This window comes from Rattus norvegicus, chromosome 1, assembly GCF_036323735.1.
Source record: "Rattus norvegicus strain BN/NHsdMcwi chromosome 1, GRCr8, whole genome shotgun sequence".
Lineage (NCBI taxonomy): Eukaryota > Metazoa > Chordata > Mammalia > Rodentia > Muridae > Rattus > Rattus norvegicus.
Genome location: NC_086019.1, coordinates 182,523,308 through 182,549,851, shown reverse-complemented (window position 1 = coordinate 182,549,851; position 26,544 = coordinate 182,523,308). Strand labels below are relative to the sequence as shown.

The window sequence follows — 26,544 nt, the reverse complement described above, 5'->3', positions numbered from 1 at the left end:
GAAGTGGCAATCTTTTACTGACTACAATCTCATTTCAGCTGTAGAAAGGAAGGAAAGTCTTGCCTTCAAACGATAATAGGAAAAGTCTTCCAGATAATCACCTTTTCTTACACTTTAAATTTCTGTCATCACTGTCATTACCATCATCACTGTCATCATCACTATCACTGAGACAGGGTCCTCCTATGTAGCCCAGGCTAGCCTCAAACTTATGATCCTTCTGCCTCACTTCCCAAACGTTGGCTTTACTGTCCTGCCACGGCACACCTGGCTGAGAATTTCTATTCCTGTTTGCAATGTATACATCAGGTGCTTGCAGCTACAGTCCCACCGCACCTGCCTGAGCTGTGTACCAGACTTTACAACACCCTATTTGGAGGCTCAGCTAAAGACACACAGCTCTGGCCTCCTCTTGCCTCATTCCCAGCTATCCAACAGCTCTTAGCACCAAACACTGTCACATGGTCCCTTCAACTCCACCTTCCAAACTGACATCAGTTCATCTACTATTGGAAATGATTAACTTTTTTTAACAAGATACTGCAAGTCCCTTCCCTAAGTGCCCCGAGAACACAGTTTATCATTATTTAGGTGACCTAATTTTTCAGTCACTTCTACTGCATGATGATTTCCTATGTGGTACTCCCCACCCCCACCCCCGAAAGTTCTATTCCCAGCCTCTGTCTCCTCTGAGATTCCTGGTGTTTCAAATAAAAGCCAGGGCGCCTATGACGCCCACCTTGCTTTTTTCTTTTTTTTTTAATCATCTGATTTTGTCTTTTATTAAAATAAGAAAAAAAGTGATCTCATTTCAATGCATTAATCCTGCTCGTAGGAGTTTCAGTCACTCAGAGGAAGGCTGAGGGGTTATTTCCACAGTGGAGTTTGTGGCACCTTTTTTGCCCAGGAGGTGACCACATGTGGTTGCTAAGGACACACACAGCACCCTGCAGCTCTTCAAACTCCTTTCCTTTAGACTATGCAGACAGTGGCACATGCTGTAATTTCTGTACTTGGGAGACTGAGGCAGGAGGATCATGAGCTCCAGGCCAGCCTGGGTTTCCAGCAAGACCCCAACTGAACATAAGGATGTATGTAGGACACCCACTCACACAGGAAAAGCACTGTACTGGTTTAGTCCAGATACAAACTAGAAAACAGAAATTGTCACAGATAAAGGTACCATGCTCTCAGAGCCTAGGAGCAAGGCAGCCGGCATCCACTGCCCCATGACATGGTCACAGAGCTGAGGGCAGACCCAATCACGCCAACATCAAAGCCCTTACTTTGACACTAGGCTACTCAATGGCTTACGACCCACACAGTAATTGAGTAGACCTGCTGCTTCTGCTCAGCTATGTAAGAGAACAGCCTCATGTCAATACACACAGACCCTCATAACCAAGGCCCTGCTGCCTACCTCTGGCTTTGTACCATTACAACCACAAGAACCTAAGTGTTCAGGGCGAGATGCTCACTGTTACTTCTCCAAGATCAACCCCCAAGAGAGGTACTGTTCAGCCAGATGCCTGTTCTTTTTGCTCAAATGCCTTGGCTGTGGTTGGGAGACAGGCCCCCGCCTCCAAACCGCTCTGCTCCCTGTTTTATAGCAAGCTACCTTTTACTTTCAAGCATGGAAAGGGAGGCCAGGCGAGCTTCCTCTGTCACAGTAATTTCAGCATGCACTGGGGATTGCCTGTTGGCAGTTTGACTCCTGAGAGAAGGTCACTCGGAAGAGGAAGGAGGGGAGAGGAAGGAAGAGATGGAGGGAAGGAAAAAGGAGCATTGTATAAGCAAGGAGGAAAGGTCTAGCTGCCCTTTCGTGAAGTAGGACACTGCCACCTGCTACACAGACCTTACTGAACTAAGAAATACGGACGGGCAGGGAAAGGTAAATGAAGAAGTGAGAAGCCTCTCCTGCCCTGGAGGCTTTCAAAGGTTTCTCTCTGGTCATCGACTTCCAGCCATAGGAATGCAGCCTCTCTGAGCAGCTCCTTTCCTCTAGTCTCAGGAAATGATATAATCTAGAGAGGCAATCAGCAGACAATCAGCCACAGGGCTGAGCCCTCCCTAAGAGCAACTGGCACGACAGTTGGAAAGGCCCCTGGAAATATTACAGAGGCGTCACACTAAGGGGAAAGGAAGCCAGCCTTGCTCCCCAGCAGTGACCCCTGACTGGCCTTACCTCAGGAGCATGGTAGGAGACACACTGGAAGATCCAGCCCATGGCAGGCGAGTACAGAGGGAGATAGGACAGCAGCTCCACACCCTGGGCCACCAGCTGGTTCTGGACAGTGTCTCCATGAATCTACAGGAGACCAAAGGGACATCAGAAAGGAGTCACATCATACAAGGCAGGCTGGCTTAGAAGTGGACATGAGGGTAACAGCCTGCTTTCTCAGCTGAATTTAAAAACAAAACAAAATGTATAGCAAGTTTCCCATGCCGCCCAGCTGAGCAGTTTATGGAGTGTGCTGCACAGGCAGAAGCAACCCAGGAAATGGATCAGCAGATGCCAGGAAGTAAGGCCAATTGGCTGGATGCATTTCCTGTTCACATGTGTGGTAACTCTCCCCCAACACAAGGTAAAGACCCCTGCAGATGCCAGTGTCCCTTTGCACATCTGGCCAGCTGCAAGGATCCTCAGTGGTGAATCTGTTCATGGAACGGTTAGCTCAGTGAGCTGCAGTGGCGCTCTCCTACCTGTTTAAATGTAAGCAGGAAGTCAAAGAAGTTCCTCGTGAGGCTCTCCTTGAGGTGCGGGGCCACCTCCATCCCCACCTGCAAGTAAATCAAGTGACACCATCCTACAGCAAAGAGCCAGTGGCAAGGAGGATGCTGCTCGTGGTGTCTTCTTCCTTCCCACCAGGTTCTCACTAGGTTCTCACTGGCCTGCACCTGACCATACCCCTGCCCCAGTCTCTCAAGAGCTGGGCTTACAAGTGTGTGCCACACACCCATAGCACAAGTCTGATATCGGAAAACAAAGGAGCTGGAATATAGTTCAGGGTAGAGTGTTTGCCTAGCATGTATAGAAGCCTAGTGTTCATCTGCCAGAACCACAGCATCATGCACACGCGTGCGCGCAAACACACACGCGCACACACAGAGGCACACACACACACAGAGGCACACACACAGAGGCACACATACACACACACACAGAGGCACACACACAGAAGCACACACACACACACAGAGGCACACACACAAAGGCACACACACACAGAGGCACACACACAGAGGCACACACACACACAGAGGCACACACACACACACACAGGCACATACACACAGAGGCACACACACACACACACACACACACACACACACAGAGGCACACACACAGAAGCACAGACACAGACACTTAGGGGAGAAGCCTACACCATTCTGCTGCTCTGTTTCCCCACTCAATAAACATGTATTCATTTTATAAGAAAAACCGCAGAAGCTATTTTTAATGGGAAAGAGGCATTTGTGATCATCTTTGAGTTTCCCAAGAGCAATGAGTATATTCCTGAACAAACCACCCAGAGAACAAATCAATACAGCACAATGGAAGGCTGCTCCCGGGATGGCGAAAACACCATTCTCTTCATTTCAAACACACAAGACAATCAACACTCGTGGATATGTTTATTAGATGAAGCGAGGAGGACGGAGGGGGAAGGAGTGGGGTGGCAGTGGTCCTGGGTTCAACTCCCAGCATCTTCCTGAAGCCCTAGAGCTTATGCTGTAAAAGACAGTCAGCTTCTACAGCACTGCTAAAAGCAATGCAGACTCGTTCTCTGCCAGCCGGGCAGTCATGGGGAAAGACTTTTAAATGAGTTTCACACAGCTCTAATACGACGAGTACAAAGAACACAAACGTCATCATCTGTCAGGAGACAGCTCAGCAGGAAAGCGTGCCTGCCACCAAAACGAGCGATCTGAGTACATCCCTGGAGCCCAAATGGTGGAGAGAAACCAGACCCGGGCACGCCCACACACTAGTGAAAATAATAATTATTTGTTACAGCCATCGTCCAGGGCAGCATGACGCCATATAGCTTTAATCTCAGCACTCAGGACGCAGGGACAGACGGGTCTCTGAGTTCCTGGCCAGCCTGGTCTACATAAGGAATTCTAGGCCAGCCAAGGCCACATGGTGATTATTGGCTCCAGGATTCAGTATTTTAAAAAAAGCCTGAGTTTTAAAGTTTGAAGCAAGACACATAAGGCAAAGAAGAGAGTGCTTTTTTCAATACAATGGAAAATTTTTAAATTTTTTAGCTAAAAAGAACTCCCTTATGGGGAGTCAGAGCACTGGAGTTGGAAGGTAAGTGAAGGCATCCGCCACACCAGGGAACAAGTATTTGAATACATAATGTCTCCGGCACCAGGTTCCCCTTCTCAGACTCAGGTCCAAACTGCTGCCCAACCTCACGAGACTTCCTACAGGAAGCTGTTATCTGGGCTTCTCCAACAGGGACCGAGTTCTCCCAGTCATCAGGTCCCAGTGGTTACAATAAGCATGCTGTTCTGGGGGTATCAACCACCCTATAGGCAGAACTGTGTTGAGACTCACCAGAAGGTTACATTCTCAGAGCAGCTCGAAGGCTGGGTATTTCAAAGGACAACCACCAATTCCATTGTCTTCCCTTCCACTTAATAAGTACCTTAGGTGACAGGGAAGGCTGGCCCAGTGGGCAGGCAGTGGAGAGGAGCTGAGGAGAGATTCCTCAACCTTTCCCCTACAAACAACTTTCAGGCTCACCCACTTGTTGCTTTTGTTTCCTTTCTATCTCTTCTAATCAAGCCAAAGCAGCAACTTGGAAGTCAGCCTCACAGCAGGTTCTCCCAGCATCCCTCACTCTTACCACTTACAGGGCCCTCCTGGCAGGCTCACCCTGAAATCTTCAGCCCAGGGACTGGACTGTTCTTCCCTATATAATCCAACCATTTGGGTTCCTCACTCTCTTTGAATCTTTGGACCTCCTGGCTGCTGCACCTAGCTCCTTTCTCTCCCTTCTCCCTTCCGGCCTTCTCCCACCCAGCACAGCTCTAGGTCATGTCCACTCCGGACTCTCCCAGATGTCCCTGCCTCTGGCTGTGCTCTCCCACACAGAACAAGCCCTTTCCAGGGAGAGTCATGTCCCTTCCTTTCCTTTATTTTATTTTTCACTCACTCTCATTTTCAGACATTTTTCTATCAGTTACTTCTCTTAATACCTGAGAAGACAATGTCAAAGAAGAAAGAACTATCTTCACTCAGTTTCAGAATGTTCACTCGAGGGTCACTTGATCCCATGTGTGAGGACTGGACACCATGTGAGTGGGAGTGTGTGATGGAGGGAGGCTCCCACACATGAGAGGGAGGAGAAAGAGGAGTGGGAAAAAGAAGGAACAAGGGTAAGACACAGCTCCCAGAGTGCACGATGGCCTATTCCCTCCAACAAGCCCCACCTCTGTTTTTACCACCTCCCAGGGCCACCATCATAGAATGCATCCACCCGTGACTAATTCATGCCTCGGGTTAGAGCTCCAGTAATCTAATCGTCTCTAGAAAAACCTTCATAGATACACTCAGATGTGTGCTTCACTGATCTGAGACATCTCTCAATAAAAGCAAGATTTAACTACCACACGAGCCAATAGTCTGAAGGAGGTTCCTGCCACTTTCAACCACAAACATCCTTACAGATGTGCACCCCCAACCCCAACACTGAACCCAGGATCTTGTACCTGCCAGCACTCTGCCAAGTCAGCCCTGGATTCTTTCTATCAAAACACTTAACAGCTGCTCAAAGAGGACTTGTCTTCTACAGCTCCTGTATAGATAACATGATGTTTCCAACACAGTAACGCTTCCTCAGCCTCTTGGGGCAGGGTTTTCCTGTGTCTCACCACTACACTTTACCTGCAAGGAGCACTATCCATCCCCTGCTCACATGGCCTGCTTCCGACCTCAGGTCTGTAAGGAGCATTTGTCTCTTTGATGGCTGCTCTTTCATAAGTAGATGCCTCAACCTTCGTTTGATTCTATTTTCCAACAGAAGCCAATTGAATGAGGAGAATTTGCCAGAATTATTGCGGTGAAAGGCAAGAGTGCAAATATGAAAACAAGGATGTCCTTGGGTATCTATCCGGGGAAGTGGTGCTGTGCACAAAGGAGACAGTGCTTTGGGCACAGGAAGCCATCCTCAAGCTCTGACGCAGGATTGTCAATAAACTCCAAAGGTTAGCTCTGGGATTTCTGGGTTTAAAAACCACCCCGGATTCCGAGCAGAAAAGCACCCTGTACCTCACCTGTTACAGAGGAGGAACAGGTACCCGGAGGCACCTTTCTCTTCCTTGGGAATGTGTCCTCCATGACAGGAGTCTGTGCTGACTCCAAGGAGTGCCTGCCAGGTGCTCTGGTGACTCCTGGTCACAGAGCTCTCCTCACTTACACGCACAGAAGCAGAGCGAAGGCCCTGGTTTACGAATGAGTAGCACGACTCCTGCACAAGGCTCCATCTGTGGTTCTGTTCTCAAGGGAGCCTGTGACTTAGCAGAGGTGAGAAGCCCTCACTGAAGGTGCACAAGGCTGACAGGGCAAGGGCAGAAGACCCACTATCTGGGAGGCCTGCGAGAGCGGAAGCCCTGTGTGGCTCCGTGGGATGCATTCTTCAGAAACCAACAGCTGAATGAGGTAAAGGCACCGAGCTGCACCTCTTCAGAGTGAGGCTAAGGAGGACCAATTGTCTCCCATCCAGCACAGCAGCCTAGGCCTGTGTCAGGTCACAGGGACGCTCTCCCTCCCAGGCCCTGCGCAGCTCACATGCAGCCCAACTCTTTTTAACAAGATGAAGACAAGCAGGCACATAGCCATAGAGACAGAGACAGAGTCATAGACAGACAGACAGACAGACAGACAGACGCACGCACGCACGCACGCACGCACGCACGCACGCACGCACACACTCACCCCCCTCTCTCCACACAAAATAAAGCCAAAGAATCTGACACAGGGAAAAGCCTGTCTCAAGGGACTAAAAGGAGCCTGGAGCCTCCTTCTCAGCTGGAACTGAGAAAATTAATCCAGAAAACCAGCTCACTTGGGTAAAGATGACCTTAAACGTCCCCTAATTAGAACTGTGGTAAGTTGGTCTACTTCAAAATTAACTTCTACACACAGCCCTGCAGCTCTCGGCTCTGTGGAAGAGCTGTGTCCTACAACTAGCAGCTAACCGAGTGCTGGAGGAGGGGCCCTAGGGAGGCAGGAGCCATGCAGGGGAGCTCAGCATACCCGACACAGGTAGGCCCGGGCATACACGGACACGAGTGGATCTCCAATCCCTCTGATCATGCAGGTTAGTCGGGGCAGGCACTCTGAAATCCCCCTGTGGGAGAGAGGAGTGCAGTGTTACATTCTCCCTGTTCCTCGTTTCCATGATACAGCCGTATTATCCTAAATGTTGAGGAGGAAAACACAACTAAGAACAAATCAAGGTCAAAATTTCAGTTTGCCAAGGCAGTGTAACCAGTTTTTCTCTGTGGATACAATTTACAAAGGCTTCCCCATACCTATCCCTGTCTGAGGTCAGAATTATTATGAATTTATTTCTCTGATGTGTTTGACACAGGGTCTTAACTACACAGCCCACACTGGCCTCAAACTCTCAATCCTCCTGTCCCAGCGGTGGGGTTGCAGGCATGTGCGACCTACCTACCCAGCCACACTTTACTTAACAGTTTTATCCCCAACCTGGCTTTCCATCAACTGCTAGCCCCCTAATCTATCTGGGTCTACGTGGAACACTGGCCCTGGTTCAGTATCCTGTGTCCTATCTCTTTCTACCACCTCAGCCACCCCCAAACTCATTAAGGTGACCTAGGATTCACTTCTGTGACATGGGTCCTTCCCTCTTAGACATGATCCTTGCCCATCTGGGGAGGCAAAGATACCTATTTCTTTAGCACCTATAAACCATGCCAGTCACCCCTAGCTCCATATTAAATAATGTGGGAGGTCCTTCCTCAAGCTGAGAATGGCTCTCAGGATCACATCTCTGAGAAACCACAACAGTTTGCTGCCTGGGCCCCAGGAGCGAGGGCTCCTGCTCTCTCATCATCTTCACCATCATAACCGACAGTGGCAGCCCGCACAGCACAGTGCCGGCCAGGTCTGCTCTCGTGCTTTCCAGTGCCGTGTGAATGCTTCGGGGCCCCCATGAGCCCATTAGATCCTTGTTCAGGAGAGAGGACTAAGGCTCAGGGTAGGAATAACTTACTGGAAACTCACAAGGCCGAATGCAGGTGGAACTGACCTCCTGTGAGCTCCACACTGCCTCGCCCTCACGTTTGACCTTTCCCTCTCTGTTCATTAGATTGGGATGAAACTGCCATCTGCATTTTACCAAGTTTCCACACGATGCATGGGGAAAATAGACAGGTGATGAGCATAGGGTCACACATGAACAGTACATCACTACTGTCACACTGCCATCGCGTGCATCTGCCTGTGCACATGTGTATGAGCTCTGCAGAATTCTACAGATCCAGGTGAAGAAGGGCCTTACGTTTTGGAGAGGAATTTGTTACACTTCAGGATGGATGCTTCCACGTAACTATGGAAATGCTCTGTTAAGGAAGACATGTTCCCGATGGCCTGTGCGCTGCCAGACAAAGGCGATGTCAAAAGGGAAACAAAAACACTTAAGTAAGTTTTAGGCACAATGAGGCCATGATGGCCTCTGGCAATGGAAAGAACTGAGTCAGAGGCTGCCGCATTCTCTACAGGGTTCTCCAAGCTCTGCCCTTCCATTTAAAGTTTAAGTTTTGGAAAATTTAAGTTTTAGAAAATGCTGCCTGTTGGTTCATGGCTCTGTGTTGAAATTTAAAACAAGTTTTAAGTCTCTAGATCAAAGCCCAAAGGGCGTGTGGCCCTGAGATGACTAAGATGCTGTGTGTGTAGGTCAGAGTGTCCATGCTTCCGTTGTAGGTACCGGTGCAGAAGAGCAGGACCTACACCCTCGAGGTGGCTCATCAGGATGCAAGATGGAGAAGCAAGAGGTCGGCTCCCAGCATCCTCAGGGCGGCTCACAACCATCTGTAAACTCAGCTCCAGGAGACCCAATACCTCTGGCTTCCAAAGTTGTGCGCACACACACACACACACACACACACACACACACACACACACACACGGTTAAATCTTTTTTGAAACAAGGCACCTTAATAGAGATAAATATAAATGTTCTTCAAAGGAATGAAAGTGTTCTTCATGCATTGTAATCCAAGTGACAAACAAGAGACCCATCAGGAAGGAATGAGATCCCAAGCAAGAATCTCTCTAGTGTAGCTGTCGGCCACAACAGAAGCAGGTTTCACCAGGAACTTTAGGGCAGCCCAACCAATGGCTGCTGTCACCAGCACTCTTCCTCCCATCATTAAAACAGGACAAGAAAAGGATACAATCTCGGAATGAGTTCCCGGATGGAAGCGATCTTGAAAAACCAGTTCAGGCATGTCTCCTTGGCTGTATCATTCACGTTCTCTGGAGAGAAATGATCTGCAACGAAAAAGAGTCAATGTTGCTTCCCACTCTGGCTTTTTTTTTTTTTTTAAGTCGAACTATGTAGCCTTAGCTGCCTTGGAACTCACAGAAATCTGCTTGCCTCAAGCACCGGGGTTAAAGGCGTGTGCCACACAACTGGCCTGTTCCTGGATCCTTAATGTTGCTGCAAGTCCAGGGCAGCAAATGAGGAAGAAGAGTCCCTCCAGGCCTTACTGAAATGGCGACAGGAATCACACCAGCGCATGCACACATTGGAAGACCCCAGCACTGTGCAGTGTGTTTCAGCAACATTAGCTAGATCATATACCCACACAGTAACTCTCTATCTACTTCCAGAGTTGGGAGGACAGAGAAGTCCAGTGACTTGCGCAGGACACACAGGAAACTGACTAGAAGCTGACTGGAGATGAATATAAGCCAGGGCAGCCCAGCTCCACAGCCCGCGTTCTTTGCCACCATATGTTGCTGACCCAGAGTTCCTTGATGTGGGGAGCAGTCACTGTAGCAACAGCTGATGGACCACGGATGCATCTAGCACCTGGTCTCACAACAGGAAATGTCAACAGCACTTTTACCACAAAGAGCCAAGGCTGACGGTAAGTTGAGGCCTGAGCCTGAGCCAAGCGGCCACCTCAACCCTGCTCCAACACTCCAGGCCCCTGTGGTCACACTGCCAGCTTATCCCAGTATCTGCTCCTTTTCTCTTCAATAATAATAATAGAATAATAGAACCCTGATTTCTGAGCTGGCCGCTCAGCCATTCTTGCAGCTAGGTAACATCATCTGACTGAGTTTGGGCCCCAGAACACAAACAAAAGTGCGATTTCCGTGAGGCCTCTTTAAAGAGGGGTCCTCCTTGCCCCACCTGCCTGACCGGAGAACAGATACGAAAGCTGGAGTCTCTGCAGCTACGCTGACCCAGGCCCACATTAGAGGCCAAAATCGAGATCCTTGGCACTGCCGCCAGCTCTACCTTCCTTGGTGGCATTCAATGGTCCGGCTCTGCAGCCAGGCCTAATCTTGATATACATAGTCTTTGTTATCAATAACATAAAGTCACCCTCACAGTTTCAGACATGGCATACATTTTCATAAAGAGTAGAAGGTTAAGACAGGAGGACTGCAAGCTCAGGGATACATAGCAAGACCCTCACACAAGAAGAAAAGGCTGAAATCTTACAGCTCATTGAAAAACACAGACACTTATATACACACAGAGATACATACATATAAGTATACACATACAGAGACATACATGCAGACACATACACACACATACACATAGACACATACACACACACAGCAACACACAAACACACATGCATACATACAAAGGTACACATATACACACATATATACACATTTACATACACATGCACAAGAAACACATAAAACATATATACACATGTACATACATATATATGCATGAGACACACATATATATACACACATGTGCATGCATGTACAGAGACACACACACACATGCACACACACAAGGCATATATACACATAAAAACATACATGTATACACAAGTGCATACACACACATACAGCAATCTCACACAATGACAGAGACTACTTCCAGGTCAAGAGAGAATTAAGATATAGACCGTGTTACACAAGACTTTAACACAGCATAGAAAACTAAACAATACTAAATAAAAGACTCTTACACTCCATGTGTTCACCAGAAAGGCCTTTAGAAGCCAACTACAGACAGTGTATAAGCTTTCAGACAGTGCACAGGGCACTGCCCTCGGGAAGCTTACCAGTGGTGGAAACAACTAACAGGAAACAGTATCAGGAAACAGTAAGACACCAGGTAAATAAACCTGGAAAGACAGAAGGCCAGGCAGAGGAACGGACAGGCGTGCAGAGGGTGGAGGACTAGATGAAGGAATCGGGAAGACTCCTGCACAGGTAGTGCCTGAACTACAACCTGAGTCACAGCCATGCTTGCATAGGAAGGCAATGTAATCTAGACAGAACCCAAAGGCAGAAGCCCTGAGAGCAGCTTGTGGTGAGCTTCGGGGAGGAGCAGCCCACTCAGTGGCCAGGTGGGGCACAGAGGGAGCCTCTGAGGGCTTTCCTAAGTGCAGAGGCCATGCCCTGAAGGCTCTGGGCAGAGGAGGGGCACAGCATGGATGACTACTTCATACATTAGCACTGCGGCTGCAACGTGGGGAAGGGATCCAGGATTTGGAAATTAATCCAGAAGAGTACTCCACATAATAGAGGGGGTTTTCCCCCCATGCCTTTTTTTTTCTAAGTACTTTATTTTTTAACTCAACTTTTGCAGATTTAAGTACTTTATTTTTCTACTCTGAACTTTTGCAGATGTTTAGGAGAAGAGACCAATAAGTCTAATTTTCTTTCATTGCCATAAAAAGTCCATGCCATCCTAATGTGGCTCAAGTCATCCCTGGGGACAATCCAAAGATGATGGGGTTGCCGAAATGAGGCAAGATCCACAATACAGTCAAGTGCTAGGATGTCTCCCAACTATGGAACAAAATAACAACACTCAGGGTATGTGACCATTATATACATACATATATATATATATATATATATATATATATATATATATATATATATATATATGATTAAGAAGGGAGAGGGGGACAATGAGATGGCTCAGTGGGTAAAGAGGTTTGCTGCCAAGCCTGATGACCTGAGTTCAATCCCTGGGCCTCACACAGTGGAAAGAGAAAACTGCTTCCCAGAAGTTGTCCTGTAACCTTTCACAGGCTTGCTGCTGTGGTACGGAAGGAGGAGTTAGACTGAGTCTTTAGTAGGCAGACAGACAGGGAGAGGGGCTGTGACTAAGTAATGAACATGGTGAGCTTCCAAGATGGCTGGCTTCTGCCCCACCCTCCTGTCAAAAGCCTCACAACACAGAGCAAAGGCCTTGAGAACTACCTGTCTTGCCAGCAGGATCCCCACTGGTGGGCTAGCTCAGTAAGTTCAGCGGACATGTTTACACAACAGCTGTATAACTTTCCTCAAACTGACCAGCCTTACATTAGTGGAAGACCACTCTTCAAGGACTTTAAAACCCAGGCCTCAAGGAGCGGCTGGGCCTCAACCTCCTGCGGCCGTGTGCTTTGCAGAGGACCATTCTCTCTGTGCTCCTGTTGTGCTTCCTCACTTCCGTTTTCAACTGCTGACTGTCTGCTCCTGTCTGTTGAGTTTCCTCTGCTGCTACCTGCCATCTCGACATCTTCCCTGCCTTCGAATTGATGACCGACAGTAACAGTAGCACACGTGTGCCCTGTCTCCTTCACATAATAAATAAATGTTAAAAATTTTTGAAGAAATATGGGGAGGGGTAACTGCACATAGTAGCATACACCTTTCCTCTTCAATTTTTCCTTTTCTTCTCTGTCCTCTTCTCCCTCCTCCTTTTCTTCACCCTGTAGTTCAAGCTAGCCCAGAATCCATGATCCTCCAGAGTGCTGGGATTACGGGTGTGGGCCACCAGGCACAGACTGGTGTATACTTGGCATAACCCACAGAGATCTTAGCATTCTCCAAACTCACGAGAGCTAACCCACAGTTGGAACTCCTGAGGGCAAAGAGCTCAAGAATTAGCTTCTCCAGTCTGGGAACTGATTCAGATGGAAAGAATGAGTGCAAATGTCACCAGCCCCTCCCCCACATAACTCTTCAAGCAGAATTCTGCAGAGGAACTTCAAAGCTTTCCTCCTCATTTCAGTTAAGAGTCACTCCTCAGTCCCCTGACAACTGTGGACAGAGTCTGTCCTCTCCCTTCTGGGCTCTCAGTACCAGAGAAAAGCATCAAGGAAAGATTTTAAGGGAAAGTATAATGACAAAACCAATTGCAAGAAAACAAAAACCTGGGCTAGCCTGGGCAACATAGCAAACCTGCTCCAAAACAAAATCAAAACAGACCCTGAACTGTAGTGCTCACAGCTAAAGTAAAATATTCAATTTAAAACTGCTAACTACTATTTTCAAATAAGGAAAACACCCTTTGCTGTTGCATTTGAGTTTGGGTAAGACAAAATAGTGATTTTTTTTCCTATTTGGCCCTACACATTGTTTAGGAAAATGACTGAGGTAAACAGAAAGTCAAATGACCCTGAGGGTCAGGCAGACCACACCAACAAACTTGTTTATTCTGAGACAAGATCCTCATAAGTTAGACCAGATTAGCCTACATCCTGCCTTAGTCTGGAGTTCCAGGACTACAGGTGGCATCACTAGTCAAATTTCTTCCAAAAGTTCACCCTTCATAAGCAACTGCAAATGAACCAATATAAGAAGCAGAAAGGTGTGGGCCACTCCTGTGATCCCAGTACTTGGGAGGTGAAGCACAAAACTCAGAAATTCAAGGGGACTTTAAGCAATCCTGGGCTACATGAGACCATGTCTCAAAAAGCAACCGACAAGGAAATGGAATTAAACTTATCTATTCTGTTTGTGTGTCTGTGTGTGCGCGCGGGTGCTGTGAAAATCTGAAGAGGTCAGAAGAGGGTATCAGATACCCTCAAACTACAGTCTACAGCTGGCTGTGAGTCCCCGTGTGGGCGCTGGGTAACAAATCTGGGTCCTCTGCAAGTGTTCTTGACAGTTGACCCATTTCTCCAAATCCCCCCAAAAAGGGAGGAGTCAGGCAGGAGAGACAGCCCAGCTGTGAAGAACACTGCCTGCTCCTGCGAAGGACTCCAATTGTTTCCAGCACCTACAGGAAACGGCTCACTCTACCCAGGAGTCCAGCTCCAGCAGATCCATCCCTCTTCAGGCCTCGAAGGGCTTCAGGCACATAAGTAGTGCACAGAAATACATGCATTTTAAAAACATCCATTGTTGCTAAAGAAAACATACAAGTTTAATTCTGGCAGTCGGCTGAGGTGATGCCCATGAGTCACATGCTGAGCGTACATTCAATAAATAAATGTGGATTTACCAGATCCCCGGCCAGCAGAGATCATTTTCCCACAGGGCCGGCCTCTGCACGCCTTTCTAAGCTCCTACACTTACCAGAAAAAGACACTAAAACCTTGAGTACAGGCGAGGGGTGGGTCAGAGGCTGAAGAGGTACAGTTAACTACACTAACGGGCTGAGGCCCGGTTCATCCGGAGTACCATCTTAACCCGGGACCAGTCTAACAAGTTACGAGTGGCTTATACGGCTTTCGATGTGCATTAAGTCTTACAATCCAGTGTCTTTTGTCATTTCTTTTCTTTCTTTCCCCTTTCTGCAGTGCCGGGGATGAAGGCTTGCACATGTTATATAAGCACTCTACGGCTGAGCTACATCCTCAGCCCTTGGGGTTTACAGACAGGATTTTACTATGTAGCCCAAGCTAACTTTAAACTCACAATCCTTCTGTCTCAGTCTCCTGAGTGCTGGGACATGCTGAATTCCAGGCATGTTCCTCCACACCTAGCTTTTATATTCAAAGCTCATTTAGGTTTGCCAGCCACATCTCAAGTACTCAAGAGCAACATGGGGCTGGTGGCCACTGGACCAGATAGTGCAGCACAGCTCTGACCCTGCTGCACTGGGCTTGCCCTTCTATGGTGAGACGGGAGCTCCGAGGGCTCACACAGACCTAAGGCTGTGTACAGCAGTGTTTCCTTCTGAGGAATGTTCTCATCAAAGAGTTTGAAGGAGATGGATGGGTAAATGGACAGGTGGGTATATGGATGGATGGTCAGTGGGAAGGCAGAAGGGGGTGGAACAGGAGGATTAGGAGGGCAGGTGAACGGATTGGGTTGGGGGCGAGTGGATGGGGGGATGGGTAGACGATGGCTGGGAGGGTAGACGGATGATATCTGGGTGGATAGAAAAGGAGGGCCAGGGGCTGGGGATTTAGCTCAGTGGTAGAGCGCTTACCTAGGAAGCGCAAGGCCCTGGGTTCGGTCCCCAGCTCCGAAAAAAAGAACCAAAAAAAAAAAAAAAAAAAAAAGAAAAGGAGGGCCAGAGAGGAGAAAGAGAAGGAGGGAAGAGAGAAAAGGGAGTAGGGTAGGGAAGAAGGAAGGAACAAGCCAAACTACGGGTCACTGCCACTATCGCTGTCTCCTGGTCCCCCAGCAAGAACTGCTGCCAGGAGCAGGGAGAGGGAGGAAATGACAGCCCGGGCTGCTGCTGCAGCTCGTGTGAGAAAAGGAAGCTGCAGCTGAAGATGCTGCATCTGAACGCATCGTCACGACTGCTCAAGTGACAACACACGTCCATCATCCACCTGTCCCATTAGAACCCCCTGGGAATTTAAAATTGATTGGCAATGAATTTAACGCCAACACCATTTATGTATAGGCTGAGGAGCTGGGGCATCTGCGACTATTGATTTATCGGACATCCTCTCGTACATACGCTGTCTTTACTTAAGCAATTTGCTTCTTGGAAAGAAAGGCCCACATGAAACAGGAGCACGGCTCTGAGCAGCAGTGGAGACGCTGGTGTGCAGCCAGGTTTCACTCCACCCCTTTCCCTTCTCTGCGTTCTAATGACTTCCCTGCTTGCACACCTTCTGATGGCTTTGGATGACTGAGACAATCAGACTTCAAACACGTTTCTTTCAACACATTGAATTAAAACCCTTATCCGTTTTCAATAAATCCTGACTTGATTAAAACCGTCTAACTGTGGTTCTGAGCAGACTGGTGGTGCCAACAAACCCAGGAAGCATGACATTACCTGGCAAGGCACCGCGGCTGTCCACACACATGGAGTAGATGCGCTCATAGACCAGCTTTCCTAGAAGAAGAAGACGTATGGTATTGACATCACACACCACAGGAGCAAACTCTAAATAAATGTTACTAATTAGAGGCAGGAAAATGGCACCTGGCAGCGGGCATTAGCTCGTGAGTGCATGCTGCCACCTAGTGGCACACACTTTTAGCTTTGGGATTTTCTTTTCTTTTTCTTTTTAGTGAGAAGGGAAAAAGAGCAGATGGCAGGCTTGCAGACACATCCAGGGAGAGGAAGCTAGTTTTCACATGAATTCACAGAGTTTATCTAGGGTAATTAAGTTAAAAAATATTACAGACTGCTGTATCCCTCAAGATGCTGCATCATCTATCATCATGTATCATTCTCTGATCTCATGGATTTGACTTCTGCCCACAGGCCACTTATTTAAGTCTACTGGGCCGGGCTGGAGCTTGAGTCCAGTGAAGGACACTTTCTGTTGAGTGTATGAGGACACCTCACGCTGCTCCGGCCTTTTCTCTTCTCACTCGGTTGCTGACTGCCTCTAGCAGTGTGGCAGCTGAGAATGCACAGGCCTGGGCCCGTCTTCAAGCTTTGAAAGTTAAAGATTTGGGGAACGTGACTAGAATGTGGACTTTGGACAACATCGCTGGAAATCCTTATACGTGCTCAGGTGTGAGAGACACTAATTGTCAGAATATCTAGAAATGGTGACCAATGTCCCCTAAACCAGTACTTCTCAGACCCAGCGTGCAGGCAGAGCGCCTGGAGCTCTTGAAGATCACCATCCAATGTGACGTCTCTATCCATCCCCGGGGCTCCCACAGCAACGGTCTGCGTGCGGCTGAGATAACTGGGAGTAACCGTAGAGTCCAGGGATGTCACTGTACAGCCAAGCTGAGAAGCCCAGCTTGGAACCCCACCCTCAACATGCTCACAAGCATGTGTGTGCACGTGCACGCACACATGCACACGCACATACTGCAGGCCCTGGAAGCTTCAGGGAACAGGCTCCAATGCCAGTGTCCCGCCCAGCGCCTCTTTCCCTTCTTGTGTTTTCCTAACCCAGGCTCACTCCTTTGCTTCCTATACAAAAGCTTGCCCCTCTCTAGAAACAGCCTTCAGCAAACACAACTGTTCTTATACTGCAGCCTCACACTGTAAGCAGCTGTTAACTATGTCATTTCTGGCCGAATAAGTTGTTTTTCTTTTGTTTAGGTAGTAGACACTGTTTTGAGAAATAATCATCTTAGATTAGACCGAGTTCATTTTGTACGCATGTGTGTGGGGGGGTATATGCACGCACTGCGTATCTGTGAGCAACACTGCATCTCCGTGTGCAAATGTGAAGGTCAGAGGAGAACGCTAGGTCTCCTCTATGACTCTCTGCCCTTACTCTTTTGAGCTGGGACTCTCATCAGACCTGGAGCGAGGCTGGAAGCCACCATGCCCCACCCATCTTTAATGTGGATCCTGTGGCTCTAAACACAGGACCTCACCTTCATGGAAACCTCTCACTCAGTGAGTGGCTTCCCCAAGCCTTAGCTCTTTTCCTGACTAGTTTCTGACACATCTAAGACATCATGACTGAAAACCACAGAGGCGACAGTGAACGTGTTCTGAGCATGAGCCCTGTGCCCGGCACTACCCACAATTATTTCCCAAGTCCCGCCAACAGCTCTTAGGAAAGGAAAAGTGTTCTCTGCTCCTCCCACTCCCATCAGGGAGTTCTCTCCAGAAAGTCTGGGAGAGGGTGTCTTGTAACTTTAATTTTTTCAAAACCTGTAATTAATGATGGTTCTTAAACACTTCAACCTCTCAGCTAGCCCACCACCCACCAGAGGTAATGGAAAAGAAAGAATATGGGGGAAGTGGACCTGTTTAGAAATGGTTCTTTAGAGCAACTCCCGTCTGTGTTGTCTGGAAATCAGCCCTTCGGTTCACCGGTCAGCAGTGGTAGCTCGATCCCCTTGCAAACACTCACGGATAGACCAGCAGTCCAGTTTGGTAGTCAGGCTAACACGAAACAGCAGTGGTAGCACTACCTAGCAGAGACAGCCAGGTCTCAGCCTCAGCTTGAGTCAGCAGGAGGAGGGATTCGGACCAGCAGGGACATCGGGAGAAGCTCTCAGCTGTGCTTCTCTCAGGGAGGTGAAAATCAGCAAAGATGTAAGGTCAACAAGTATTGCACAGCTAGCCCTACCACCGAGCCAAGCGCAGCCTCCGCCACTGTCCATCAAGTTCTATTTACTGCCTCCAAACACTTCCTGTCCTCCACGGGTCTTGCCTCAACACCCGTCTTGCTTTAGCACATGTATCTGTCTTCGGCTGATATCACTCTGCCAATCAGTCTGAGTCCTCGGAAGCAGCAAGAAACTGCAGCACACCACCACAAGTTTTTTGGTGCATTTCTCTCTGGAGTCTGGACAAATGGAGCTCAAAAACACGTGTAAGGTGGACCAATACATGTTAATTGTTAGCGAAGAATCCTTCATCATGAGTCCTCTCACATGCTTGCTTTAGCAGAACCCGTGTCTGCTTCAGTTCCTTCACAAGTCTGCCTTAGCCTTTTACCTGTGTCCACTTCAAGAAAACACTCCTTCACGTGTTTGCTCCAGCAAAACACCATCCAACACAACTGACTTCCAAAGTTTCCACTTCAGTATCTCCTATGCACCACCATTTCATAGGTGGAAAAACTGAATCTCAAACTCATGACTGAAGGAGAGGCAGCAGCCAGGGAAGCCAGCAGTCCACCAACACCTATGGTCTCTACCGATGTGCCAACCACAGACTGTCATACTTCTGCCATGTCCGTGCATCTCCAGATGCCTGGGCCATGTGTCCTGTGGTCCTGAACTGCAAGACTCTCCAATCCTAGGTCATCACGCTGACAGGAAGAGGCAAGTTTGTTAGAACAGCACAAGACAAGACCGGCCACAGAACTCAGGATTTTATCCAGACAAGGCAGGGCTCTCCTTTTTTAAAAACTGGAGATGTGTAAGCACCAAACATGACTAGAGCCCATTTCTCTCTTTGGCAACAACGGCAGGTTTGTGGGCAATCAACCCAGGCACTAGGCCTATCTCATTGCCAGATGTCATCATGACCTGAGCCGGGCCAGTGTGGTAGAACCTAAAGGCCTTTCCACACTCTGTGACCACCAGCAGTAATGCTGATAGAAACAGAGAACGCAGTGTGAATCTTGAGAATGAAGTCACCCAAGAGAAAGTATCAGAAAGACAAAAAAAAAAAAAAAAATTCAATTACACCAAGTCCCTACATCAGCTGTACCTAAAAGCAGAACCCACTCTTGAATCTTCAGCAGCCTAGAAGGTTTGTTGTTGGAAGGGTTATGGACAAGATGATGGACTCCATTTGGTGGGACAGTGAACGCCTCCATCTGACCTCCAGCTCTCAGAAGCTCATCTGCAAGTTCCTTCGGGTGCCTTTACACTGTATGTACAGCCCAGAGTGTTGCCCTGTCCAACCACCTACCGCTATGCACCAGGCCAAGGGGCCCCTGGGCCTTCAGATTAGTCTCTTTGTCTAAGCTTTCCACTAAGCTGTAAGAGATCACTCTGTCTCCTACAAGAGGTATGGGTAATCCCAATGACCAACGCAGGAAGACCTCAGAGGCACTATGATTGCCATGTAGGCAAGACAGAACGGTGGGGATTGAAGACACAAGCAAATGGGCAAGCCGGGAAGAACTTCAGGAAGGGATGCAAAAGATGCCTAGGTGTCCAGATGAAGTGTCATGTGTCAGTATCAGTTCCTGAGACAAACACGTGCGGGGCAGGGAAGAGAGGCTGAGCTCCTGCTAGGGTGCAGACCTCCACTGTTTCCCCAAGGCCTATCTTAAAGGTGTGGGCTCATGCACTGGTCTCTGGAGGTGTGGTCCCTTTAAGAGGTGGAGCCTACTGGCAAGTATTTAAGCCACCTAGAGCTCCCCCTGAAGACCACAGTATAGGCTCCAGCCCTTTGTTCCTCTTCTGCTTCTGGGCCATGGAGTGAGTGGATCTGCCTGTCGCACATTCCTGCCAGCTGTGCTGTCTTGCCACAGGCCCAAGTCATAAACAGAAACTCCAGATCTGTAAACCTTGCCACAGACCCGTAAAGTGGAAACTTAAGGGTTCTTTGGAAAGTCAGTTGTGTTGGGTGGTGTTTTGCTAGGGCAAACACCTGAAGGAGTGTTTTCCTGAGGTGGACACCAGTGAAAGGCTATGGCAGACTCATGAAGGAACGTTTCCTGAAGCAGACATAAAGCGAAAGGACGTTCTGTAAAGCAAGCACATGAAAGGACACGTGATGAAGGACTCGTTGTAACGACATGAATGTATTGTTCACCTTACATGCATAGCTAAGCTCCTTTTGTCAGGACTCCATGGAGAGAAACGCACCAAAACCCTTCTGGTGGTGTGCTGCCGTTTCTTGCCACGTCCTTGGACTGGGGCTGATTGGCAGAGTGATGTCTGCTAAGACAGAAGCAAGTGCTGACCCACGGAGGACATGTGAGGTTTGGAGGGAGTATAAATAGGACTCAACGACCAGTGACAGAGGTGAGCTTGGCTTGCTTATAAAGTTAGCTGTGCAACGCTTGAGGGTCTCGCGTCTTCACTGATCTTCACTTCAATGAGAGACACAGCTGAGAACTTCTCCTGGTGTCCCTCCTGATCCTTCCTGCTGAGTTGTACCGAGGCTGAGGCCTGGCTGTCTCTGCTAGATAGTGCCACCATCCGTGAAGTGTTTGTGAGTGGATCAAGCTGCCCCTGCAGACCTGTGAAGTGAAGGACCGATGTCCAGAAACACAGATGGGAAGTTGCTCCAAAAAACTTTCTAAACAGTCCACTTCCCCTGTATGCTGCTTTTCCATTCCCTCTGGTGGTGGTGGTCTAAAGGGAGGTTAAAGCGTTTAAGAACCATTATTAAAAATAAGGGTTGAAAGAATTAGTTACAGGCCCAAGTAAGCCTTTCCTCCTCATCAACTGGCTATCCTAAGTACTTGGTTACAGTGTTCCGATCAATGCAAGTAAGTGTAAGTGCCCTGGAGCTTAGCCAGGACACGTGCTACTGACCTGACTGCTTCGCTCATCATGCTACTGGCCTGTGTAGAGATTAGAAGAGACCATTAAAGACACCCAATGCAGTGGGCTGGGAAGAACGACTCCTAATGCCTAGCACACAGACATCCAGCAATTAACTAAACAATTGAAATATTTGAAATGGTAAGTGTAGAGGATTGTGAATGTTCCCAACAAAAGGAAGTGACAGATGTCTGAGGCAATGGACACACTCGACAATGACCCTGACTATCTCATACCGTACACCTATGCTGAAATGCCACACTGCATCCTTGAAATACAGATAAGTACCATGCATCAATCAAAATCAAAACGTACCTGTCGCGTTGTTAAGATAAAATACATACAGCATTCTAGATACAAACCCTTTGACTTGACTTTACAAACGGGAGAGAAAGAAGTCACAGAGCAGCCGGTTCTCCCTTGTGATTAACCCACAGGACTGAGGTGATGGCAGAACCCGACCTAGGCAGTGCTGGTGGCTGCTTTCCACCAAAGCAAATACATGCCCTAGACACAGGGTGGCTCCGGTACTTACCAAACGTATCAAGGATGTCGGTGATGAGGACGAATTTGCTTGGGTAGAACTGAATAACACTGGTGTCTGACAGCAGCTTTGAGCACTAGAAAGAACAGGAGAGGGCATTCACTCTGGGGAACCAGACTTGGAGAACCTCCAAGTGTGGAAAACCGATGATCTCTAAGAGCAAGTTAACACAGTGATGCTTGCCCAGCCCTGTGTCAGCCTCTCCCACAGGGGACATGCACGAGAAAAACCTTTCCTTGTTTATTTTTTAGATCTTTGTGTAAATGGATGTTTTGCCTGCATGTGTGTGCATGCACCTACTGCCACCAGAGGTCAGAAGAGGGTGGTGGATACCCTGGAATTTGGGTTATAAATGTCTGTAAACCATCATATAGATGCTGGGACACAAACCCTAGTCCTCTGGAAGAATAGCCAGTGCTTTTAAATGCTGAGCCATCTCTATACCTGTACTTTACGCTTGTGTGTTTGTGAGTGGTATACATGTGTGCATGCAGACATACACCCTTGTGTTCGTGTGTGGTATGCACGTGTACATGCAGACATACACTGTGTGTGTGCATGTGGAAGTCTAAGGCAGATGTTAAGAGTCTTTCTCTAAGTCCACATTATTCCCTTGAGGAAAGGTCTCCCTGAGCCTGAAGCTGTCACTTTAGCTAGGCTGACCGGCTAGTTGCCAATGATCTCCTAGAATCTGCCTGCCTCTGCCCCTCAGTGCCAGGGTTACAGGAAAGCCCTGCTGTGCCCAGCTTTTCCTAAGGGTGCTAAGGATTCAAACTCAAGTCCTCTCATCTGTATGGCCAGTGCTCCTGCACAGTCAGCCAGCTCCCCAGACCTACCACTCGTTTTTTGACAAAAAGAAGCAGAATGCTTACAGAGCCTCCTACAGAACGTTCTGGAAAGCCTGGCTCTGAGAAAGCCACAAGTTTGAGACTGAAGAAGACTTTGCTGAACCAGGCAGGGGGATCGCTGAGTTCAAGGCCAACCTGGCCTACATAGTGAGTTCCAGCATAGCCAGGGCTACGGTGAGAAACCCTGTCTTGAAAAATAATAACAAAGTAGACAGTGATGGGGGAAGACAGCTGGCATTTTCCTGGGGCTTTCGCAGATGCATGCCCATGCCTGCACGAATTTATCAATTCACAAATAAAAAATAAACTGGACATTAAAGAAAAGGCCCATAAACATTCATTTCTGGTGAGCAGGGCATGCAGGTGGTGGTCAGGACATCCAGCAAGCTGAGTCCCCTGGGCACAGATTTTCACTCTGGCTCTGGCTCCCAACATCTAAACCTTGAGAGTGGCCAAGTTTCTCCTCTGCATGACATGCCTATGCATAAACACTGTGTCTGACCTGCGGAAACCCTCTCACAGGGGCAGGGAGCCGTGAGCTGTTACAACAGAGATGCTTGTTTCACTGCAGCCTTTGGATGCATATGGAATTACAGCCCCTGCTGTCTTGCTCTGTGATCTTCAGAGCCCTTTATGAGAGTTCCCAACTTAAACAATCACTCATGGAGAGTTCAGGACTCAGAGGGGAAAAAAATACAATGACCCCAAGTCCCAGAGGGTGTTTACAGTGTACACCCCATGGTTCCTAGGAAGATGACGTCTCCCCATCTCCTTCTCCACCACTGCCATGCAGGGCCCCTTGGCCATGCACAGCTCAGACCACACTCCAGATTCCACCCAGCTGGGACATCCCACACAGCTGTGTGCTGGTCCCTGCCCCCAAGCTGCTTTCATGAACATGTGTTTTAGAAAGGATGAGAAAAAAATAGAATTTTTTTTAAATCTAAAGTTAAGTCGTAAGAACCTCTTGAAGTAAAATTACCTTACACAGCAGCATCTTACAGATACTGTGGTGTTAAAGGCTATGGTGCTGTTTCCTAAGACCGGGGTGTTAAAAATGGACAGTCCCATAGTGTCACCAGCCTGACTGCCTGAACGTGAGCTAAACGAGGGCAATAGATGAACTAATGTGGAAAGAGAAAGCTCGCTCACTGGGCTTCAGCCCTGCACAAAGAAGCACAGGCAGCTAAGGAACGTTGGGAGCAGGAAAAATAGTCTTCCCTCAGGATGACACAGCCATCCGCTCGCCCTGAGAGCATACACAGAAGTAACACTACACAGAACCAGCAGCTCATGGTTATACATACATTAGGCACATATGTATATGTATATTAAAAAGAGGCCATGAATCTGAAAGGGAGCAAGGAGGGGTGTGTGTGGCAAGGTCTAGCGGGAGAAAAGGAAGGGGGAAATGATATAATTCCAAAAACTAAAAGAAAGTTTTTTTAAAAAAAAATACATAATCTCCAGAGCGCTGCTGGGGAGGTGGCTCAGTGAGTAGAGTGCTTAGCATGCACGCATGAGGCCCTGAGTTTGGATCCCCAGGACTCCTGTCAAAAGCCAGGCTTGGCCTGTACAGCAACCCAGCACTGGGGGGGCAGAGCCTGATAGCCATCCAGTAGCTAAATATGAAAGATAAAGAAAGGTCCCATTAGAGACTCTGTCTCTCAAAATAAGGGGGAAAGCAACTGAGGAAGATACCCAACATTACCCTCTGGCCTCCACATGCACCCTACACACACACAGACACACATATGTGTATAGACCACGCACATGCGCACACAGATAAAGAATCTCAAGCCAAACATTCAAGAAGCAGTAATTTTAACAAGGGCTCTGTGAGAAGGCTATACCAAAAAAACAAGCAAGCAGCACACTCAGTGGTGTAAAACACGCCTCCTCCACTAAGCTTGCACAGGAGGGTGTCACACAGCTCCCAGGCTCAGCCTCCCCTGAGCAGAGGTTGAGACACTGCTGCTCACTGGCTGTCTACTGGCAGGGCACTGGGGCTGAGGCACCTGCAGTCAAACTCATCACCATTGCCGGAAAAACACTGAAATGGCAGTGGGTGTTTTGTTTTCAATGACGAATACGACTAGCTGTTTGCTGGGAAGATGGCTCAGCGGGTAAAGCCTGAGCTCAAATTCTCCAAATCTGAGGGAGCCTACAGCGAGACTGAAGGCAGAGGAAGAATGCCCAGAGTGTGGACCAGCCAGCCTGGCATCAGAACACAGTGCAGTAAGAGACCTTGCCAAAACGAAGAGGAAGGTGAGGACTGACACGCAAGGCGGTCATGTGACTTCCATACACATGCCATGGCACACGCCAGCACTCACACACGCACACTGGACTAGGGCTCTGGGGAGGGACTAGTGTCTTTGGCACTGCTGGTGGGGACATAAAGAGGCAGCCATTTTCAAAAGCAATTTGGTAGTTTCTAAAAAACCCACCTCCTGCCTCAGCAGGGCTGCTCCCGGGAATCTACCCAGAAGACGAATGTTAAATCCACACAGACTCATATGCAGCAGTCCAAGGATGAGAGCAACTGGACATCAACAACTGTTCACAGGTACACAAAACCGTGGTCACATATGCCATGGAGTACTACTCAGAGGAACTCAGCCTCAACTCATAACACAACCCAGGCGAACTTCAAATGAAAAGAATGAATGAAATGAAAGAAGCCAGATAAGGAGCTAGAGAGATGGCTCAGTGGTTAAGAGCACTGACTGCTCTTCCAGAGGTCCTGAGTTCAAATCCCAGCAACCACACGGTGGCTCACAACCATCTGTAATGAGATCTGATGCCCTCTTCTGGTGTGTCTGAAAACAGCTATAGTGTACTTATATATAATAAATAAGTAAATATTTAAAAAGGAAGGAAGGAAGAGAGAGAGAAAGAAAGAAAGAGAGAGAGAGAGAGAGAGAGAGAGAGAGAGAGAGAGAGAGAGAAAGAAAGAAAGGAAGAAGGAAGGAAAGAAACCAGATGTAAAACTTATGTACAGAAGGAGCCCATCCTGTGGTTCATGTATAGACGAAGGCAGGGCATGGTATCCTAGGAGGAATGTGGTGGGCTCTGATTAGTCAGGTTTGAGGGGCTAGGGTGAGGAAGATGTTCTAAAGCGGGACTATGTGAGCTAAGATACTTGTACCACTTAAAATGTACTAAAATTCATTGTAGTTTCTTACTTTGGAGAGAGGGTTTTTTTGATTTTTGTTTTGTTTTTCGAGACAAGGTTTCTCTGTGTAGCCTTAGCTGTCCTGGAACTCACTCTGTAGACGAGGCTGGCCTTGACCTCACAGATCCATCTGCCTCTGCTTCCTGAGTGCTGGGATTAAGGTGTGCACTGCCACCACCTGACAGGTAGGGTCTTAAGATGTAGCTCAGGCTAACACTGAACTAGCTGTGCTCCAGACTCAGCCTGGAGATTAGATGTATGCACCACCATGCCTGGCTCAAAGTCATTGAACTCTAGGCTTAAGCATGTAGTAATTATGTGCTGAAAATTATTTTGACTGGGGATGTCAGTCCTGGGATAGAACCCAGGTCCGCCAGGTAGATGAGTGTTCCCCAACCCCACCCCCCAAAAAAATCTGAGCCACAGAGCAAATGAGGGGACCTTGCTTATTTCCCTATATGCTATGCCTTCTTCATTTCCTTATAGTAACCTCCAAAAGCATTTAGAACTTTAGGATCCAGCAGGTAGGATTAATCAGACTCTGCTTGGCTCCTTCCCTGAGATGGTGACCTCTGATGGAGTCCCAGGTTCCAGGCTGGGGTCACTCTACAGTGCAAACACCTGCAGCTATCTGAACTCGAAGGCACCCTCAGTTGCA

The 26,544-nt window shown here is 48.2% G+C and overlaps 1 protein-coding gene across 3 annotated transcripts in view; it reads right to left on the bottom strand.

The window, feature by feature from the left end:
• The window catches only part of Vps35l (VPS35 endosomal protein sorting factor like), a 103,446-nt gene that overhangs the window by 61,170 nt on the left and 15,732 nt on the right, over window positions 1-26,544 (bottom strand). For all 3 annotated transcript variants that reach the window (NM_001399656.1, NM_001017463.2, XM_017589391.3), the window contains exons 8-14: window positions 21,852-21,936; window positions 16,212-16,271; window positions 9,439-9,535; window positions 8,544-8,591; window positions 7,271-7,364; window positions 2,704-2,781; window positions 2,186-2,308 (exon numbers count right to left, since the gene is read on the bottom strand). In NM_001399656.1, coding sequence (NP_001386585.1) covers window positions 2,186-2,308; window positions 2,704-2,781; window positions 7,271-7,364; window positions 8,544-8,591; window positions 9,439-9,535; window positions 16,212-16,271; window positions 21,852-21,936 — 585 coding nt within the window. The remainder of the gene's footprint in view (window positions 1-2,185; window positions 2,309-2,703; window positions 2,782-7,270; window positions 7,365-8,543; window positions 8,592-9,438; window positions 9,536-16,211; window positions 16,272-21,851; window positions 21,937-26,544) is intronic.